At 35.8% G+C, this 19,649-nt stretch overlaps 1 protein-coding gene across 1 annotated transcript; it reads right to left on the bottom strand.

Annotated features, from left to right (window-relative positions):
• Nucleotides 1-6,285: 6,285 nt before the first annotated feature.
• Nucleotides 6,286-10,251, bottom strand: LOC117988959 (SREBP regulating gene protein). The gene is made up of 4 exons (XM_034976256.2): nucleotides 9,681-10,251; nucleotides 8,825-8,969; nucleotides 7,843-7,994; nucleotides 6,286-6,575 (listed from the first exon to the last, which is right to left on the bottom strand). Exons 1-4 carry the CDS (start codon nucleotides 9,855-9,857, stop codon nucleotides 6,378-6,380), a joined length of 672 nt encoding a protein of 223 aa, XP_034832147.1. The 5' UTR covers nucleotides 9,858-10,251; the 3' UTR covers nucleotides 6,286-6,377.
• Between the last annotated feature and the right edge of the window lie 9,398 nt (nucleotides 10,252-19,649).

Genomic DNA, 19,649 nt, shown 5'->3' with positions numbered 1-19,649 from the left:
ACTTGCATGGACGCCGACAACGTGTACGAGTACAAGACTCATCTTCTGATTGGTCTGTTGTCAGGGCCGGCGTCCCGCAAGGTGGCGTGTTGTCTCCTCTCTTGTTTTCCATTTTCATCAATTCTATTTGCTCCCATATTACTTCTCTCTACCACCTGTATGCAGACGATTTACAGATCTATTCACAGTGTAAAATAGAAGATTTGCCCGACACTATTAATTTGGTAAATGAAAATCTTTTACAAATTTCTAAATGGAGTAACTCATTTGGCCTAACAGTGAATCCAAAGAAGACTCAGGTCATTATTATCGGGAGTCCAAAATTAATGTCTCGGGTAACATTAGCACAGCTGCCGCCTATAATGTTCGATGGGGTTCATATTCCATACAGCAGCAAAGTAAAAAATCTAGGCATTACTTTTGACCAATCTCTGACTTGGATACCACAAATGAGTGAGCTGAGCAGAAAGATGTTTGGTGCAGTCGGCTCTCTCCGAAGATTGCGTAATGTTCTTCCTATTCCTGCTAAGGTTGCGCTGGCTCAGTCTCTACTTCTACCAATCCTCGATTACGCTGATACTTGCTATCTTAACCTAACTGAGGACCAACTGAACAAACTTGAGCGGCTTCAAAATCTTTGTATAAGGTTCGTATTTGGGCTGCGAAAGTATGACCATGTCTCCGAGTACCGCCGTAAGCTCAAGTGGCTCCCGATTCGTCTTCGCAGGAATACTCATATTCTTCATCTTCTTTACTGTATACTGTTCAATCCCTCCATTCCTCTTTATCTTAAAGAACGTTTTGAGTACCGATGTGATACACACTCTTTTTCTCTTCGTTCTCAAAATAATCTACGCCTGAAAATTTCTACACACTCCTCTTCTTATTATGCTAAATCATTTACTGTTACCGCTATACTGCTATGGAATTCTCTCCCCTTGGATATCAAACAGTCTCAATCACTATCTATTTTTAAAACAAAATTGAAGCTATTTTATTTATCCTCCATTTGATGTGTTTATTTATTTTTACTTTTAGTCCACTTATCTGTCGTCTATTCCTCTCTTATTTACTGTTGTATTTTCATTTATATATATATATATATACATATGTATATTATGTGTATTTACTTTATTTAATTAGTACACCCCTTCCGCTTTCTTTAATTTTTATAATATCCTCTACCCTAAGGTTGCCTGGAAGAGATCGCTATTTTAGCGATAAGGCCGCCTATTGTACATGCTGTATTTGTTATATGTCTATTGTTTTTGTTTTGGTGTACAATAAAGCATATTTTACTTTACTTTACTTACTTACTTAATTTTCATGCCGGAAATTTTGTAATTTTTAGTAGGTACATAGTTACTTATTTGTTGTTATAGCGGCAATAGAAATACATAATCTGTGAAAACTTCAGGTCTCTACCTATTATGGTTCACGAATCACGAGATAGCTACAGCTCGCTGACAGACAGACGGATGGACGGACAGAGAAGTCTTAAGGGTCCCATTGGCACCCTTCGGGTACGGAACCCTAAAAAACAGAGACGTTGAATGTAATATTAGGTAGGCAGATAATATAACCAGGGTGTTATTGTGGGTCCGTTACAGGCAAAACTTAGCATTATAAATTCATTTACGATTTTTTTGTAAAAAAATTACGAGTACATATCCTGACCTGCTGTTTAAATTCGAAAATCTCTGGTCGTTGCGAACTATGTTATTATCATTATCAATAAAGAAAATAATGCCGCGTTCACAGTTTACACTATTAAAATTACGTTTTGCACCATGTTGTGTGTAAAATCATTGGTGAATGGTGTGGTCTGTGAATATACTTATGCCCTTTTCTGATTAGGCGGTGCGGTGCGACATAACGGTGGACTTTAATGTTGTGTTAGTCGAAAAGCATTTGTTGCTGATACGTATGCTTTTGACATTCGAGCGTGCTTATTTCACACCACTGCTGCACCGACTAATCAGATAAGGGCCTTAATTGGGTATTTGACTACATCAAAAATAAATTATTTCTCAGTGATTATTAAATAGAGGGTCTTCCAAATTACGTAAAATCCACGCCCTTTGTTAGTTTTAAGTGTAATAACCACTTTAAATTATCGATTAAACTAAAAAAGCGCGTCAAATTATTGTGACGTCACACACCGGTATTTCATAGAATATCGCATACTAAGCGCGCGTTTTGACGTTTGATAATAAGTTACTGTTTTGACTAGTTGTCAAATACCGTATTCTCCGCTTCTGTCATGCGAGTTTCAACTTTCAACACACGACGCAAACTTCTACTTGTGTGGACGCAGTTCAAGGTATACTTGTAAGAGTCGCTTACTAAAACATTTTAATGTTGTAGAAAAATATTTTATTAACTTACAATAAATAACATTAATATTATTATTCGGCTTCAAGTAACACATAAACAACATTTCATCAAAAGTAGCGATTTCAACAAGTTTTACATTTTACCTACTTAGTTAATTAATATTCTATTATATTTATAAGTTTTCATAATATTACTAGGTATCTAAACATATATCTAAATTAAAAAGAGTTAGTCTTTTGACATATCAAGATACAGCTCCAAACGCTGGGTCCAGAAACTTAGGTTTTTTTTACAAAGTACCTTCTTAGACGTTTAAATATTATATTACCCGAACGAAGCCGAGCTAGAACGCGGCTATATTCAGAGTTGTCATAAAGATTGTTGAAGGGTTGTTTCATTATGTTTATGTAACTAACTAGGACAGTGGGGAAAGCTTAAACCAAGGCAGATACAAAAATAAAATTTGTTTCTCATAGTGCCCACAGATTTGCTCGATTTTTGACGACCGAGCTTGTGAAGTACTCGTAGGTACCTAAATAAGTAAGAACCAGACGATCGACATCGTATTTTTTATCGATCGCCAATGTGGACCATATTTCATAGATCGATAAACAAGTGATGTTTACAAACTGATGTCGCATGTTAACAAATTTATAAAATCGAGAAAATCTGTAACCTGACAATACTTATTGATCTTCAAGAAAGCATATTGAGCGGCAATAACGATCGTCAAAAACCGGCCAAGTGCGAGTCAGGCTCGCGCACCGAGGGATCCGTACTACAATCTTATTTTTTTTGGCATTTTGCACGATAATTCAAGAACTATGATGCATAAAAATAAATAAAATCTGTTTTAGAATGCACATGTAAAGCCGTTTCATATGATACCCAACTAGATATAGTTATCTTACTTCGAAAATTTAAAATACTAATTATTAGTTCATGACCACAATTTAATTTTTTTGCATGATGTACCCCTATTCTTCTTATACTTTTAAATTGGTAACTAATTAACAAATAATGGGGCCGATTCTCTTGTACACAATCTCTAAACTAAACTAAATTAACAGGTCTAATTCTAGTGCTATCCTTTTCCGCGAGCAAAATTATGAAAGGGATAGCAATAGATTTAAACGTGCCATTTTAGTTTAGTTTAGAGATTGTGTACAACGGAATCAGCCACAATATTACAGTTACTGTGAATTTATTTAATTCTTATAAATTAAGATTACATATTAATTTTGTTCACCAACGCGTGAATTATCGTAATTATGTCTATTTACATAATGTAATCTACTATCTACATAATTTATTAGTTTTAGGCTTAATTAGTTAGACAAAGCTAAATTTTTGGTAGAGCTGAAAGGCTAAGGCCATCGATGTACTATGAATTAGAAGGCACATTGCGACGCGAAACACGATAGGTCTACGTCTTTTCTAAGGATGAGATCTATAGAGCGCACTCTGACTTAGCTTAGACTTAAGACAGAGTTAAAACGAGACAGAGCTATATCTCTCACATAAATCTGTCCCATTTTAATTCAATCTTTAGTGAGCAAAGTCAAAGTTCGCTCTAAAACGTTATGCTTTTCCTTTCAAATTCTATATCCCGATTTTTTAATTTTATCCATAGTTTCCCTAACTTTAAACTTTCATCATCATCATGATCAACCCATCACCGGCTTACTATAGAGCGCGGGTCTCCTTTCAGAGTGAGAAGGGTTTTTGGCCATAGTCTACCACACTGGCCATGTGCGGATTGGTAGACTTCACACACCTTTGAGAACATTATGGAGAACTCTCAGGCATGCAGGTTTCCTCACGATATTTTCCTTCACCGTTAAAGCAAGTGATATTTAATTAATTAAAACGCACATAACTCCAAAAAGTTAGAGGTGCGTGCCCGGGATCGAACCCCGACCTTCGATTAGAAGGCGGACGTCCTAACCACTAGGCTATCACAGCTTATTTAAACTTTAATAAATAACAAACCTGACTAGCAATCTGTGTAAAGCCAGAGGAACAAAAAAAAAGTGCGCTCTATAGATCTCAAAGACTCAAGTAGCCTGAGCTTCAGTCACATCAGTTTTGCTTCGCACAAAGCCAATCATCCGCGCAGACTCGCTTTCATTTGGCTTTTGCGTTGGATCATAGTGATTCATAGGCGGCTGATGCATTGCAAGCGAAAGCGTGCTTCAAACTCATTAGTCTGGGTTAGGGTTGCCAGGTCGCCAAACCTAATAGCCGGACAGACCAGCCAGTTTGGCCGGACATTTTGGTAGAATGGCCGGACACCCTACATTATTGAGGATTTTGTGTCTTAGTATTAATAGGTACGATAATTTTTTTTATGTAAAATCAAGCTTTTTATTATTGTCATAAATCTTGTTGACAGGCGGCATTGCCGCCTGCGGGAGCGACCGACAGTCGACAGTTTGTGAAATGTAAAAAGCCTAACAAAAGCCGGACACTGTTTATTTTGGCCGGACACACAATCAAAAAGCCTACCTATGTCCGGCTTTATCCGGACGCCTGGCAACCCTAGTCTGGGTGATATTTAAGTTTCGCGTCGCTTCGGCTCTCCAGCAAGGTGTTTTGAGTCTATGAATCCCTTTCCCTTTATTTTTAACATTATACCTTATCTACTCCAAGATCTTGTCATAAAAAGCAAAGAGGTTGGTCGAACAATAAACAAGCTAATAAATTGCGGTAGAGTACTTGATTATTATTAAACGACCAATAGAGGCAGGATATTATTATTTATCATTAAACAACCGCTTGTGGCCGTCTATACACTTCCATATTATGAGACTTCCTAAAAATGGATAAATCAAAAATAGAGTGTGAAGACAATAATTGTTAAAAAAGTCTTTAACTATGTCGATTTAAATGTCTTAACTCATAACTTCTCCCAATTACCGCTTGAATTATAATACTAACTTCAGTGATTAAAGCTTGATTTGTCCAATTCAGTGATCCCAATATGACAAAGGGGGTTATATATAACATCTTCAACATGAGTGTCAATACGGTATTTGACTATGTCAAAAATAAATTATTTCTGTGATTATTAAATCGAGGGTCTTCCAAAATACGTAAAATCCACGTCTTTTGTTAGTTTTATGTGTGATAACTGATAACCATTATAAATAATATCTATCCCGGCTGTACTCATGTGTCTAGTCGACGTTAGCCCGACTAGATTCTAGATATTATTTATAATGGAAATCACTCACGGCAGTTTAAACGCTAAAATAACTGATAACCATTTAAAATTATCGATTAAACTAAAAAAAGCACGTCAAATGATTGTGACATCACATACCGGTATTTCATAGAATCTCTTTGACGTTTTATAAAAAGTTACTGATTCGACTAGCTGTCAAATAGGCTACTTGACAATTTTTTTAAGTTGGTCTTAAATGGTTAATATTTGTCCTATTATATCAAAAAAATTAACACTATATTTTTTGCGCCCTAAAAACCCTTAAAACTTTAATTTAAAAAAATATTTTTCTTAGACAGGTGAAAACACTGTCGGCCATGTTTGGCCGATAGATTATCTGTGCTCTGACGTCATGCATTTGTAAACAACAGTATAACCACAGGGTTATACTGTTGTTTACAAATACAATACAGGTATAATTAAAGTTTTACGGTTTTTAGGGCGCAAAAAAATATAGTGTTAATTTTTTTGATATAATAGGACAAATATTAACCATTTAAGACCAACTTAAAAAAATTGTCAAGTAGCCTATTACATCATCCAGCGCACAAGCATACCTTGTTACATACATTCTCCAAACGTTTCAATAATGCTGAACAACTAGAAAATGCCATATTAGCGTCAATCATTACACAAAGGATACCAGGAGTATGGAGCTTTAGAATTGCATTTGTTACGTCAACATTTGTCTTAACTTAACATCAAGTGAGATTGCAGTCGAGGTCTAACTTGTATCTGAATAAAAAAAAACTTACATACAAATGTCTATTCTTTGTCATCACATATATTTTATTTTGTTTGTAATAACTAAATGCTAGTCAGGTTTAGCTTCTGACTGTCTTTCACCATAGCAGTGTTTGTGTGATGGGTCTTTATATGAGTTTTCATGTAATACACTATGTGAACTGGTCCGACACTTGGTTAGGCACAGTTCATAATCATCACTAATGGAGTGAAATAGCACATTTTCTTCTGCAGAAAGTTTTGACAGCACCACCTCTAGCATACTTCTCTGAAAATAAAAATCAAATGGTAGGCATTAATAAATTAATGATTTTGGGCTTAGAGTAGTAGATATCACTGTAATGTAAATAGTGGGTACATACAGTATAATAATATACCATAATTAGTATGATAATTTTTAATTTATCGATATTTCGACCCAGTTGCATGAGTCGTGGTCAAGTCGAGACATTAAAAATTATCATATTATTCATGGTCTGTACATGTACCCATTCATCATCATGATCAACACATCACCGGCTCACTACAGAGCACGGGGTCTCCTCTCAGAGTGAGAAGGGATTTGGCCATAGTCTACCACGCTGGCCATGTGCGGATTGGTAGACTTCACACACCTTTGAGAACATTATGGAGAACTCTCAGGCATGCCGGTTTCCTCACGATGTTTTCCTTCACCGTTAAAGCAAAGTGATATTTAATTAATTAAAACGCACATAACTCCGAAAAGTTAGAGGTGCGTGCCCGGGATCGAACCCCCGACCACCGATTAGAAGGCGGACGTGCTAACCACTAGGCTATCACAGCTTATTTACATTATATTAATGAAAAACGCTATGAAGAAATTCACGGAGTAGGCAAGATGTTAGTCTAAATCGGAAAGGTATGGTTTGTGGAGCGCAAATCGGAGATAGATCATCAATATACATCACTAATTTTCAGGGTTTCGTACCTGAAGGGTGCCAACAGGACCTTATTACTAAGCCTCCGCTGTCTGTCTATCCATTCGTCCGTCCATCTGTCTGTCTGTCTGTCGGCGGGCTGTATCTCATGAACCGTAATATGCAAATTACAAAAAAATTAAAAGTACAGTGTTAAATATGCTGTATGGTGGTACGGAACTCTTTGTCTGTCTGTCTGTCTGTCCATCGTGTCTGTCAAGAAAACCTATGGGGTACTTCTCGTTGAACTAGAATCGTGAGATTTTGGTAGGTAGGTAGGTCTTATAGCACAAGTATTACTTGTGTATTCCTTTAAAAGGAATAAATCCGAATACCGTGAATTTGTGGTTGTATCACAAATGAAATTAAAATGTGTTCATGAACAAATAATTAGTATTTTCAATTTTCAATATATACCAAGTGGGGTATCATATAAAAGGACTTCACCTGCACATTCTAAAACAGATGTTATTTATTTTTATGCATAATGTTTTTGATTTACCGTGCTGAATGTCGAAAAAATACGACTGTAGTACAGAACCCTCGATGCGCGAGTCTGACTCGCACTTGGCCAGGTTTTTATAAGATGATACATACCTTGCTAGGATCTAGACAGCAGGAAACACAGTACTCATAGATAACACAGCAGTTGTTCTCATGGCAGGATATGCAACTATATCTCTGAGTGTGTTCTGCATCTACAGTGCAACATCCATTTTTTGCCATGTCCATTCTCTGACATACATAACCTAGAAGACAAGAGTATTTTAAATATTAAAGATAAATCTGTTGTTTGAATAGAGGGGTATGATAGGCATAATTTCAGTAAGCAAAAGTTTAATCTTTTTTTAATTTGTTTTATTTTTATTTAAAAGAATATTAGGCATGTTAAATAACTAATATTCCCCTTTCCTCTTCAACTAAGCGTCAGGCTTGTGCTAGGAGTAGGTACGCCAATAGTGCAACGGGTGGGGTTTGAACCGTCGACCGTTCGGTTTTCAGTCCACTCCTTTACCGGTTGAGCTATTGAGGCTCTAAACATACATAACCTAGAAGACAATAGTATTTTAAATATTAAAGATAAATCTTTTGTTTGAATAGAGGGGTATGATAGGCATAATTTTAGAAAATAAAAGTTAAATCTTTACCAGGTTATTAGTAAGTGTGGGGTGCCCTCTGGCACAATGGACTGACATTAAAATATATTTATAATATTGAATTTCAATTCAATTATTATTTACCGACTTAATTTATTAATGACATTTTTTATTTTATTTATTTTCACATTTGCTATAAAATTACATATTCAAAATTATTAAGTATAGGTAGGTACTTAAAGTAAATATTTTATTATTTTCTAATCCAATGTAGGATAATTTATGAATATTATATGATAATGTAAAATGTTGTATGCCAGAAATGGCTGGATGCATGTTGTGTTCACAACAAATAAAAAATCTTGAATCTTAAACATATTATTAGAGTGAGGGGAAGCTGGAGGTGGTAGCGCTCACTGATGAAGGCCTATGTTCAACAGTGGAAATCAGCAGGCTGACATGATGATGGAATACAAAATTACCTCTATCATCCACAAGTAAAGATTTTCCCTGTACAGAGTTCCGGCACATACTGTCACTTGTCTCATTATGCTCTTGTAGTGTTCTCCACACAAATGGTTTCCTCTCAATAGATACATCTTGGAAAACCATATTTCTGTTATGCCCCTGTAAAGGTATAAGTCATTTTATAAATAGGAAAGAGAGGGATGTGCAGCTTAGTTGTGATTGTCATTTGCAATTGATTTTGATTGCTAAGCAATGTTAGTTGACCCAAGTGTGTAAATGGATGATAATCAATTTTGGAGGTCCAAATTAGGCTTTTTTGTTTTCTCTCTGCCTCAGGGACCAATTTTAAACTGTCAGTCTCAGTTATCATCATTAACATCTGATAATAACTGTAAAACCAAAAATTCAAAATTGAGATGTACGCAGATATATCTGGGGGGCCGCTGCATTATTTTCCAAGAAAAACTCCTAGCATTATGTGATTTATGGAAAGTGGTAACAACCTTCGGCAAGGAGGAATATGACGTCAAGTTATAAGTAGGAAAATAACATTTTATCAAAAATTCAATTTTTATTATACAATATTTTTACTGCAAGTGTGCACAATATTTTTACTCAATCTGATGGAGCACTTATGTTTGACGTGCTGCTAAAACTTATATAAACAAGAGGGTGTGCTGCTGCTTCTAAGCCAAAGTAAATAAAGTTTACTTTGAGTTGTTATTATTGCCACACCTCGGTTCCAATCTAATCTGCAGGTGTGTTGCACTTGACATGTTGTGTGTTGCACTTGACATGTGTACATCTTCAAGCTCAACGATTACAGAGAATTTTAACAAAATTGTACCTACTAAATAAAACAATACTGACCTCTCTCAATAAACTGACTATACAGTAGGTTAAGGAGGAGGCAAATATGATGCCCAACACTAATCTTCTTCGGATAAACCGCAACAGAGCGGCATACCACATCTTAATCTTATTTGGATCGAACACTTTTTCCGCGTCACAACAATATAAACGTTGAAATGGAATACATGACAACATGTTTTCATTCCTTACTCGGCGAGTTAGTTAGGTTAACTTTCTCCAATAATTCTTCATGACTACATTGGTGAAATGATAGTTTTCTCATCATTACCACCATTTGGGATCCAAAATCCAAATTACAGAAGGAGATGACCAAGACGTTATTCTAAGATAATAATTCTGCTACAGCAAAAATCAGCCAGTTAAAAAGCTACGAATAATAATATGTTAGGCAGGGCCAAATAGTTGGTATCACAACAATCAAAAAATGTTCAATAAATAATTCGCTTTTCATGAGATTTAAGTAGGTACTTTTCTTAGATGTTTTCTGTTGTTTTTATAAAAACCTGAGATAAAAACAGGAGAGCACAGAGTACATTATAGAAGAGTATGTGGAAGAGTATCGAATAGTAAATTTTTTTTGGCTTGACATAATCCTTCATCCAAGAGCTGAAATATCGCGATTGCCGTAGAATGACAGCTACAGCCTACAAGCTACAAATGTCACAATCGCAATCATCTCTGATTGGTTAATGCTCGTTCAACTCGGCTACAATGCATTGTTGCAACAAGAATCGCACCAATTCAGCCAATCAGAACAATTGAGATTGTACACTTCCCACTTGACAGCATGACAGTGACGTAAGCTGTGAGCATAGTGCCATAGAATAGCATAGAGCTAGTTTAACGATGTGGGGGCAACTCACCTTTACTCTATGGTTTTTCAAAGCAATCTGCTCTGCGCGTAGATAGAGTAGTAAAGGTAGATACAGGAACGTTTGCTTTCTCATTCACACTAAAAAGAGAGCACAAATAAAGTTACTAATGTAATAAACAGAGACGCAGCTAACCTATTGTCCCTTATCGTGTAACTGGTATTTTTTCAAGAATACATACAAGCAATGCAACTTTAGTTGCAAAACAAACTTTGAGAATTCGTGGCGTAATAATTGTATTTCTCATTAGTTATTTACTTTGTTTTCACATAAAAAACGTTTAATACAAATATTGTTGATCGGGTAATACAAATATTGACTACTAAACAATGGTAATAATTGTCGTATTATTAAATTATTCATCATTACGTCGTGCTATCGCTATCTCATACGCGGTTACATAGTACTTCAATCTACCTTTATTACTCTATCAACGGCTCTGCGCCAATGTTCGCGATCCATCCGTCCGTCCGTTTTGTTGCAAATTGCAATACGTATTCATTACCTCAGACAACAAGTCATACTTACGTATGAAAGGTTATGTTTCATAATTTGCGTTGGCTACAACTTTTACACGGCAATGCACCATAAAATATATAAATGGCTTCTACACACCTTCAATACTAAATTTAAAACAGAAAACTGGTTAAATAAAAATTCGCAATAAATTACTATCACAGAGGTTTGTTGGGCACAAACGACAACGTGCCCAACAAAAAAGCTAAACTATGACAAAGACAAATAACTGTGTTTTTGTTCTTCACGTTGGCTCTGATGGGATAGAAATGTATTAATAGCCATTATGTTGATGCCTCTCGAAAATAACTGACGAGCGTTGGAACCAACGTGTGTAGCCGGCCTTATTCTTAAATATTATGATAATAATATCTGTGATGTGCCGATCAACTATATTTGTATTAAACGTTTTTTATGTGAAAACAAGTAAATAACTCATGAGAAATACAAGTACGCCACGAATTCTCAAAGTTTGTTTTGCAACTTCTTGAATGTATTCTTGAAAAAAACCAGTTACACGAAAAGGGACACAAAAAATAGGTTAGCTCTGTTTATCACATTAGTAACTTTATCTGTGCTCTTTTTAGTGCGAATGAGAAAGCAAACGTTCCTGCATCTACCTTTATTACTCTATCTACGTATACATAGAGGTAACCATAACGTGTTGCCGCTCTTGTACATCTATGTGTCAAAGAGGTATTGTTATCTACGTCTTTTTCAGAGAACCTCCGTTCGTGTAAAAGCGATAGCTCTGGATAGCTCATATAAGTCTGGCAATGGTCTGGCAACGGCGCTCTATCGGTGAAGATAGTGACAGTATAGTTGACAGAGTGCCAACTTAAGTAGACAAAACCATCGACATAGGAATAGTTGTACTACGCAGTAGTACTTGCAAATTCTTTGGACAAAACATTGGGGCATGTCATCATCATCATTATCAACCGATAGTCAATAGACATAATGTTGTAGGGACTTCCACTCGCCAGGCTCTTGCGCAGTCTGCGGGCCGATTGCGAATCGACTGCATCTATCATTTAATGACAGCATCAATGTCAAAATATGGTTTTCCTATCACGGTTCGGTGAGACAGTCCACAAAGGATAGATGTGGACAAAAAAATGTTTTGACAGTTCATTTACACTATCGATAAAATTTATTGTATGAAAAATGCTATTGCGGACGCGTTTTGAAGTTTGATGTCATATAAGAACCAAGACAAATGTTACGTCAAATGAGGTTTTCATTGAAACAACTCGAGAGGTGTTTTTATCAGTGACATAAGCTATCCGCAAATCGTTTTACTACTCATATTAATTAAAATAAAGTTATGAAAGGGATTAAAAAAGGCTATAGTAATTCTTCTGCTAGATAAGAAATCAATTATTAATTTTAGAAGCTAGTATAATAGTATAAAAGCATTTTTAGATTAATATAAGTCTCATAAGTACTTTTAAAAGAATATGTGATGACTCTTTCATTAGTAGGTTTGATGCACAGAGTACATTAAATATAGAGGTATACTTACACTGAGAAATGAGAATCACAGAGTACTTTTTACACGCACCTATAACTTCTTGGAGAACAGTTATGTGCATTTTAACTAAATAATTAAATATCATTGCTTTAACGGTGATGGAAAACATCGTGTGGAAACCTGCATGCCTGAGAGTTCTCCAAAATGTTATCAAAGGTGTGTGAAGTGAAGTCTACCAATCTGCATTTGGCCAGCATGGTAGACTATGGCCAAAACTCTTCTCACACTCAAGAGAACCGTACTCTATAGTGAGCCAGCGACAAGCTGAACATAATAGTATACCTTTGACTCCTTTGAGAACAATATGGAGAACTCTCAGGCATGCAGATTTCCTCATGATGTTTCCTTCACCGCTAAATCAAGTTAAGTATAATTAATTGTTTATAACGCACATAACTCTTAGAGATGCGTACCTAGAATTGAACCCCCAACCTTCAATTATTCAGAGGTGGACATCCTAACCACTAGGCTCTTCGGGGAACTTCTAAAATTATTCCCCAAAGTAATGTCCAAAAGTCAAATCATTTTCTGATTTAATTGATTTAGCTTTGGAAATTACTTTAGAATTTAAATTATTTAGGCAAATAAAACAACAGTTTGATGATTTTTTATGTATTCTTTTATTAAAGTAGATTAGATTCTGACATTTTAATTATATCACCATCTGCTTCTTATAAATCTAATCTGGCACCGTTCATTATTTTATTTGTCTCTGCATGGGGTCCAAGAGCTCGAGTTCACAACATATCCCAATCCATATCTTTGTCAGGATGAAGAAATGAATGCAGCACTGTATCACCTTTGCCTGAAAAAAATTTATGATAACTGAGTAAGTGACCACTGACTGTGTTGCTTAATCTATACCACTAGGCACTACCAGCTTCTGTTTAGGTATGACGTTGTCTGCGAAGACTTTAGAATCAGTGTATATGGTATCTTTGTTACTAATTTAGCTAATCCAAATTGTTTCTTTAAATATTTGTGGTGCGAAGGAGTAAGAAACATCCAAACTTTCATATGAAGAGCAACGTTTTAGGCAGCTCTAGATACATAAGGAAACATACTCGAGAAAGCACTTGTAGTGTGGAGGTACTTACTATGAAGTCATAACCACCAGTAGCAATGGACTCAATTTGTATAATAGGTACTTTATGAAACGCTGTTAAAACTCCTCTAACTTTTCGGAGTTTAATACCATTGTAACAACTAAATATCACTTGCTTAGCTGTGAAGGAAAAGGAAGATCGTGAGGAAACCCGCATGAGAGCCTTTACTTGTATTGAATGATAACGTTTGTTAACTTACGAGTTCTAACTTCCAAGCAGCCACAGTCCGTCAATAAAGATCCCAATACTTAGGCAAATCAGTGCCCAGGCATTTGCGTATAAGTTCAGTGAGAAAAACTAAGTCTCCGGAGTCCGAGGAGCAAGCAAAGTTGCAGAATTAATCACAAAAAACAAACGCGTAAACTAAGGAACAACAACAAAAAATTGTACTTTGTGGTCTGTGCTTCTGGGGTTCTAAATAGTTACCACAGACTAACTACTTATTTGTAATAAGTAACGTAGCCAAATTTAGGAGACTGTTATGTCCATGTAAATTGCTAGATTACCAAGTGATTACCATAGATATTCGATTTAGTCGGGTTATAAATAGGTCCGTGCTACCAATACGTCATCAAAATGTCGATAATGACCAAATGCGATATAGTGCATTAGTCGTCCGCGATAGCAAATTTATCAACTGTAACGATCACGATTCTTAAGGATATTTCTATTGAGATGTCACATGTCAGTTTACGGCAATCGGCCTGCTGAATCCAGCAGGGCGATTGTCTAAAACCTGCATCAATCATTATTACAATCTCAATTGTTCTGATTAGCTGAATTTGTGCGATTCTTGTTGCAACAAATGCATTGTGGCCAATAGTGAGCGAGCATTAACGAATCAGAGAATCAGAGATGATTGCGATCGTGACATTATAAATTCGTGACGCTGTCAAACAACCGCGGTAGGGCCACAGATTCCCAGGCCGATTGCGAATCGACTGCATCTATCATTTAATGACAGCATCAATGTCAAAATATGGTTTTCCTATCACGGTTCATTGAGACAGTCCACAAAGGATAGATGTGGACAAAAAAATGTTTTGACAGTTCATTTACACTATCGATAAAATTTATTGTATGAAAAATGCTATTGCGGACGCGTTTTGAAGTTTGATGTCATATAAGAATCTCGACAAATGTTACGTCAAATGAGGTTTTCATTGAATCAACTCGAGGGGTGTTTTTATCAGTGACATAAGCTATCCGCAAATCGTTTTACTACTCATATTAATTAAAATAAAGTTATTAAAGGGATTTAAAAAGGCTATAGTAATTCTTCTGCTAAATAAGAAATCAATTATTAATTTTAGAAGCTAGTATAATAGTATAAAAGCATTTTTAGATTAATATAAGTCTCATAAGTACTTTTAAAAGAATATGTGATGACTCTTTCATTAGTAGGTTTGATGCACAGCGGCAGGCCGATTGCGAATCGACTGCATCTATCATTTAATGACAGCATCAATGTCAAAATATGGTTTTCCTATCACGGTTCGGTGAGACAGTCCACAAAGGATAGATGTGGACAAAAAAATGTTTTGACAGTTCATTTACACTATCGATAAAATTTATTGTATGAAAAATGCTATTGCGGACGCGTTTTGAAGTTTGATGTCATATAAGAACCTCGACAAATGTTCCGTCAAATGAGGTTTTCATTGAAACAACTCGAGAGGTGTTTTTATCAGTGACATAAGCTATCCGCAAATCGTTTTACTACTCATATTCATTAAAATAAAGTTATGAAAGGGATTAAAAAAGGCTATAGTAATTCTTCTGCTAGATAAGAAATCAATTATTAATTTTAGAAGCTAGTATAATAGTATAAAAGTATTTTTAGATTAATGTAAGTCTCATAAGTACTTTTAAAAGAATATGTGATGACTCTTTCATTAGTAGGTTTGATGCACAGAGTACATTAAATATAGAGGTATACTAACACTGAGAAATGAGAATCACAGAGTACTTTTTACACGCACCTATAACTTTTTGGAGAACAGTTATGTGCATTTTAACTAAATAATTAAATATCATTGCTTTAACGGTGATGGAAAACATCGTGTGGAAACCTGCATGCCTGAGAGTTCTCCAAAATGTTATCGAAGGTGTGTGAAGTGAAGTCTACCAATCCGCATTTGGCCAGCATGGTAGACTATGGCCAAAACTCTTCTCACACTCAAGAGACCCGTACTCTATAGTGAGCCAGCGACAGGCTGACCATAATAGTATACCTTTGACTCCTTTGAGAACAATATGGAGAACTCTCAGGCATGCAGATTTCCTCATGATGTTTCTTTCACCGCTAAATCAAGTTAAGTATAATTAATTGTTTAAAACGGACATAACTCTTAGAGATGCGTACCTAGGATTGAACCCCCAACCTTCAATTATTCAGAGGTGGACATCCTAACCACTAGGCTCTTCGGGGGACTTCTTCTAAAATTATTCCCCAAAGTAATGTCCAAAAGTCGAATCATTTTCTGATTTAATTGATTTAGCTTTGGAAATTACTTTGGAATTTAAATTATTTAGGCAAATAAAACAACAGTTTGATGATTTTTTATGTTTTCTTTTATTAAAGTAGATTAGATTCTGACATTTTAATTATATCACCATCTGCTTCTTATAAATCTAATCTGGCACCGTTCATTATTTTATTTGTCTCTGCACGGGGTCCAAGAGCTCGAGTTCACAACATATCCCAATCCATATCTTTGTCAGGATGAAGAAATGAATGCAGCACTGTATCACCTTTGCCTGAAAAAAAATTATGATAACTGAGTAAGTGACCACTGACTGTGTTGCTTAATCTATACCACTAGGCACTACCAGCTTCTGTTTAGGTATGACGTTGTCTGCGAAGACTTTAGAATCAGTGTATATGGTATCTTTGTTACTAATTTAGCTAATCCAAATTGTTTCTTTAAATATTTGTGGTGCGAAGGAGTAAGAAACATCCAAACTTTCATATGAAGAGCAACGTTTTAGGCAGCTCTAGATACATAAGGAAACATACTCGAGAAAGCACTTGTAGTGTGGAGGTACTTACTATGAAGTCATAACCACCAGTAGCAATGGACTCAATTTGTATAATAGGTACCTACTTTATGAAACGCTGTTAAAACACCTCTAACTTTTCGGAGTTTAATACCATTGTAACAACTAAATATCACTTGCTTAGCTGTGAAGGAAAAGGAAGATCGTGAGGAAACCCGCATGAGAGCCTTTACTTGTATTGAATGATAACGTTTGTTAACTTACGAGTTCTAACTTCTACCACACCTCGTCACACAACAACTTCTCGAAGCAGCCACAGTTCGTCAATAAGGGTCCCAATACTTAGGCAAATCAGTGCCCAGGCATTTGCGTATAAGTTCAGTGAGAAAAACTAAGTCTCCGGAGTCCGAGGAGCAAGCAAAGTTGCAGAATTAATCACAAAAAACAAACGGGTAAACTAAGGAAAAACAACAAAAAATTGTACTCTGTGGTCTGGGGTTCTAAATAGTTAGGTACCACAGACTAACTACTTATTTGTAATAAGTAACGTAGCCAAATTTAGGAGACTGTTATGTCCATCTAAATTGCTAGATTACCAAGTGATTACCATAGATATTCGATTTAGTCGGGTTATAAATAGGTCCGTGCTACCAATACGTCATCAAAATGTCGATAATGACCAATTGCGATATAGTGCATTAGTCGTCCGCGATAGCAAATTTATCAACTGTAACGATCACGATTCTTAAGGATATTTCTATTGAGATGTCACATGTCAGTTTACGGCAATCGGCCTGCAGCGGCTCCCTGCGACTTGTTTGACGTCTATCTAGTATGGGGATCTTAAACGCACGCATTTCCCAGCGATAAAAAAATGGGGCACGCGGTGACGGATTGCGTAATCAAGTTGTAATTAGAACAACGCCTCTGTGGTCGACATAATCCGCAGGCCGATTGCGAATCGACTGCATCTATCATTTAATGACAGCATCAATGTCAAAATATGGTTTTCCTATCACGGTTCGGTGAGACAGTCCATAAAGGATAGATGTGGACAAAAAAATGTTTTGACAGTTCATTTACACTATCGATAAAATTTATTGTATGAAAAATGCTATTGCGGACGCGTTTTGAAGTTTGATGTCATATAAGAACCTCGACAAATGTTACGTCAAATGAGGTTTTCATTGAAACAACTCGAGAGGTGTTTTTATCAGTGACATAAGCTATCCGCAAATCGTTTTACTACTCATATTAATTAAAATAAAGTTATGAAAGGGATTAAAAAAGGCTATAGTAATTCTTCTGCTAGATAAGAAATCAATTATTAATTTTAGAAGCTTGTATAATAGTATAAAAGTATTTTTAGATTAATGTAAGTCTCATAAGTACTTTTAAAAGAATATGTGATGACTCTTTCATTAGTAGGTTTGATGCACAGAGTACATTAAATATAGAGGTATACTAACACTGAGAAACGAGAATCACAGAGTACTTTTTACACGCACCTATAACTTCTTGGAGAACAGTTATGTGCATTTTAACTAAATAATTAAATATCATTGCTTTAACGGTGATGGAAAACATTGTGTGGAAACCTGCATGCCTGAGAGTTCTCCAAAATGTTATCAAAGGTGTGTGAAGTGAAGTCTACCAATCCGCATTTGGCCAGCATGGTAGACTATGGCCAAAACTCTTCTCACACTCAAGAGAACCGTACTCTATAGTGAGCCAGCGACAAGCTGAACATAATAGTATACCTTTGACTCCTTTGAGAACAATATGGAGAACTCTCAGGCATGCAGATTTTCTCATGATGTTTCCTTCATCGCTAAATCAAGTTAAGTATAATTAATTGTTTAAAACGCACATAACTCTTAGAGATGCGTACCTAGAATTGAACCCCCAACCTTCAATTATTCAGAGGTGGACATCCTAACCACTAGGCTCTTCGGGGAACTTCTAAAATTATTCCCCAAAGTAATGTCCAAAAGTCAAATCATTTTCTGATTTAATTGATTTAGCTTTGGAAATTACTTTGGAATTTAAATTATTTAGGCAAATAAAACAACAGTTTGATGATTTTTTATGTATTCTTTTATTAAAGTAGATTAGATTCAGACATTTTAATTATATCACCATCTGCTTCTTATAATAAAACAACAGTTTGATGATTTTTTATGTATTCTTTTGTTAAAGTAGATAAGATTCAGACATTTTAATTATATCACCATCTGCTTCTTATAAATCTAATCTGGCACCGTTCATTATTTTATTTGTCTCTGCACGGGGTCCAAGAGCTCGAGTTCACAACATATCCCAATCCATATCTTTGTCAGGATGAAGAAATGAATGCAGCACTGTATCACCATTGCCTGAAAAAAAATTATGATAACTGAGTAAGTGACCACTGACTGTGTTGCTTAATCTATACCACTAGGCACTACCAGCTTCTGTTTAGGTATGACGTTGTCTGCGAAGACTTTAGAATCAGTGTATATGGTATCTTTGTTACTAATTTAGCTAATCCAAATTGTTTCTTTAAATATTTGTGGTGCGAAGGAGTAAGAAACATCCAAACTTTCATATGAAGAGCAACGTTTTAGGCAGCTCTAGATACATAAGGAAACATACTCGAGAAAGCACTTGTAGTGTGGAGGTACTTACTATGAAGTCATAACCACCAGTAGCAATGGACTCAATTTGTATAATAGGTACTTTATGAAACGCTGTTAAAACTCCTCTAACTTTTCGGAGTTTAATACCATTGTAACAACTAAATATCACTTGCTTAGCTGTGAAGGAAAAGGAAGATCGTGAGGAAACCCGCATGAGAGCCTTTACTTGTATTGAATGATAACGTTTGTTAACTTACGAGTTCTAACTTCCAAGTAGCCACAGTCCGTCAATAAGGGTCCCAATACTTAGGCAAATCAGT

The sequence above is a fragment of the Maniola hyperantus genome, chromosome 15 (genome assembly GCF_902806685.2).
Source record: "Maniola hyperantus chromosome 15, iAphHyp1.2, whole genome shotgun sequence".
NCBI lineage: Eukaryota > Metazoa > Arthropoda > Insecta > Lepidoptera > Nymphalidae > Maniola > Maniola hyperantus.
Note: the sequence above shows the minus strand (reverse complement) of the source record. Positions and strands in the feature narration are given on the sequence as shown.

Bases quoted from the DNA above. Each gene is read 5' to 3' on its own strand.
- LOC117988959 (XM_034976256.2), bottom strand. From the start codon at position 9,857: ATGTTGTCATGTATTCCATTTCAACGTTTATATTGTTGTGACGCGGAA. The intron at 8,970-9,680 runs GTCAGTATTGTT...ATACCTTTACAG, and splicing joins TAGTCAGTTTATTGAGAGAG to GGGCATAACAGAAATATGGT. The intron at 7,995-8,824 runs GTAATTTTGTAT...CTTGTCTTCTAG, and splicing joins TTTACTTGTGGATGATAGAG to GTTATGTATGTCAGAGAATG.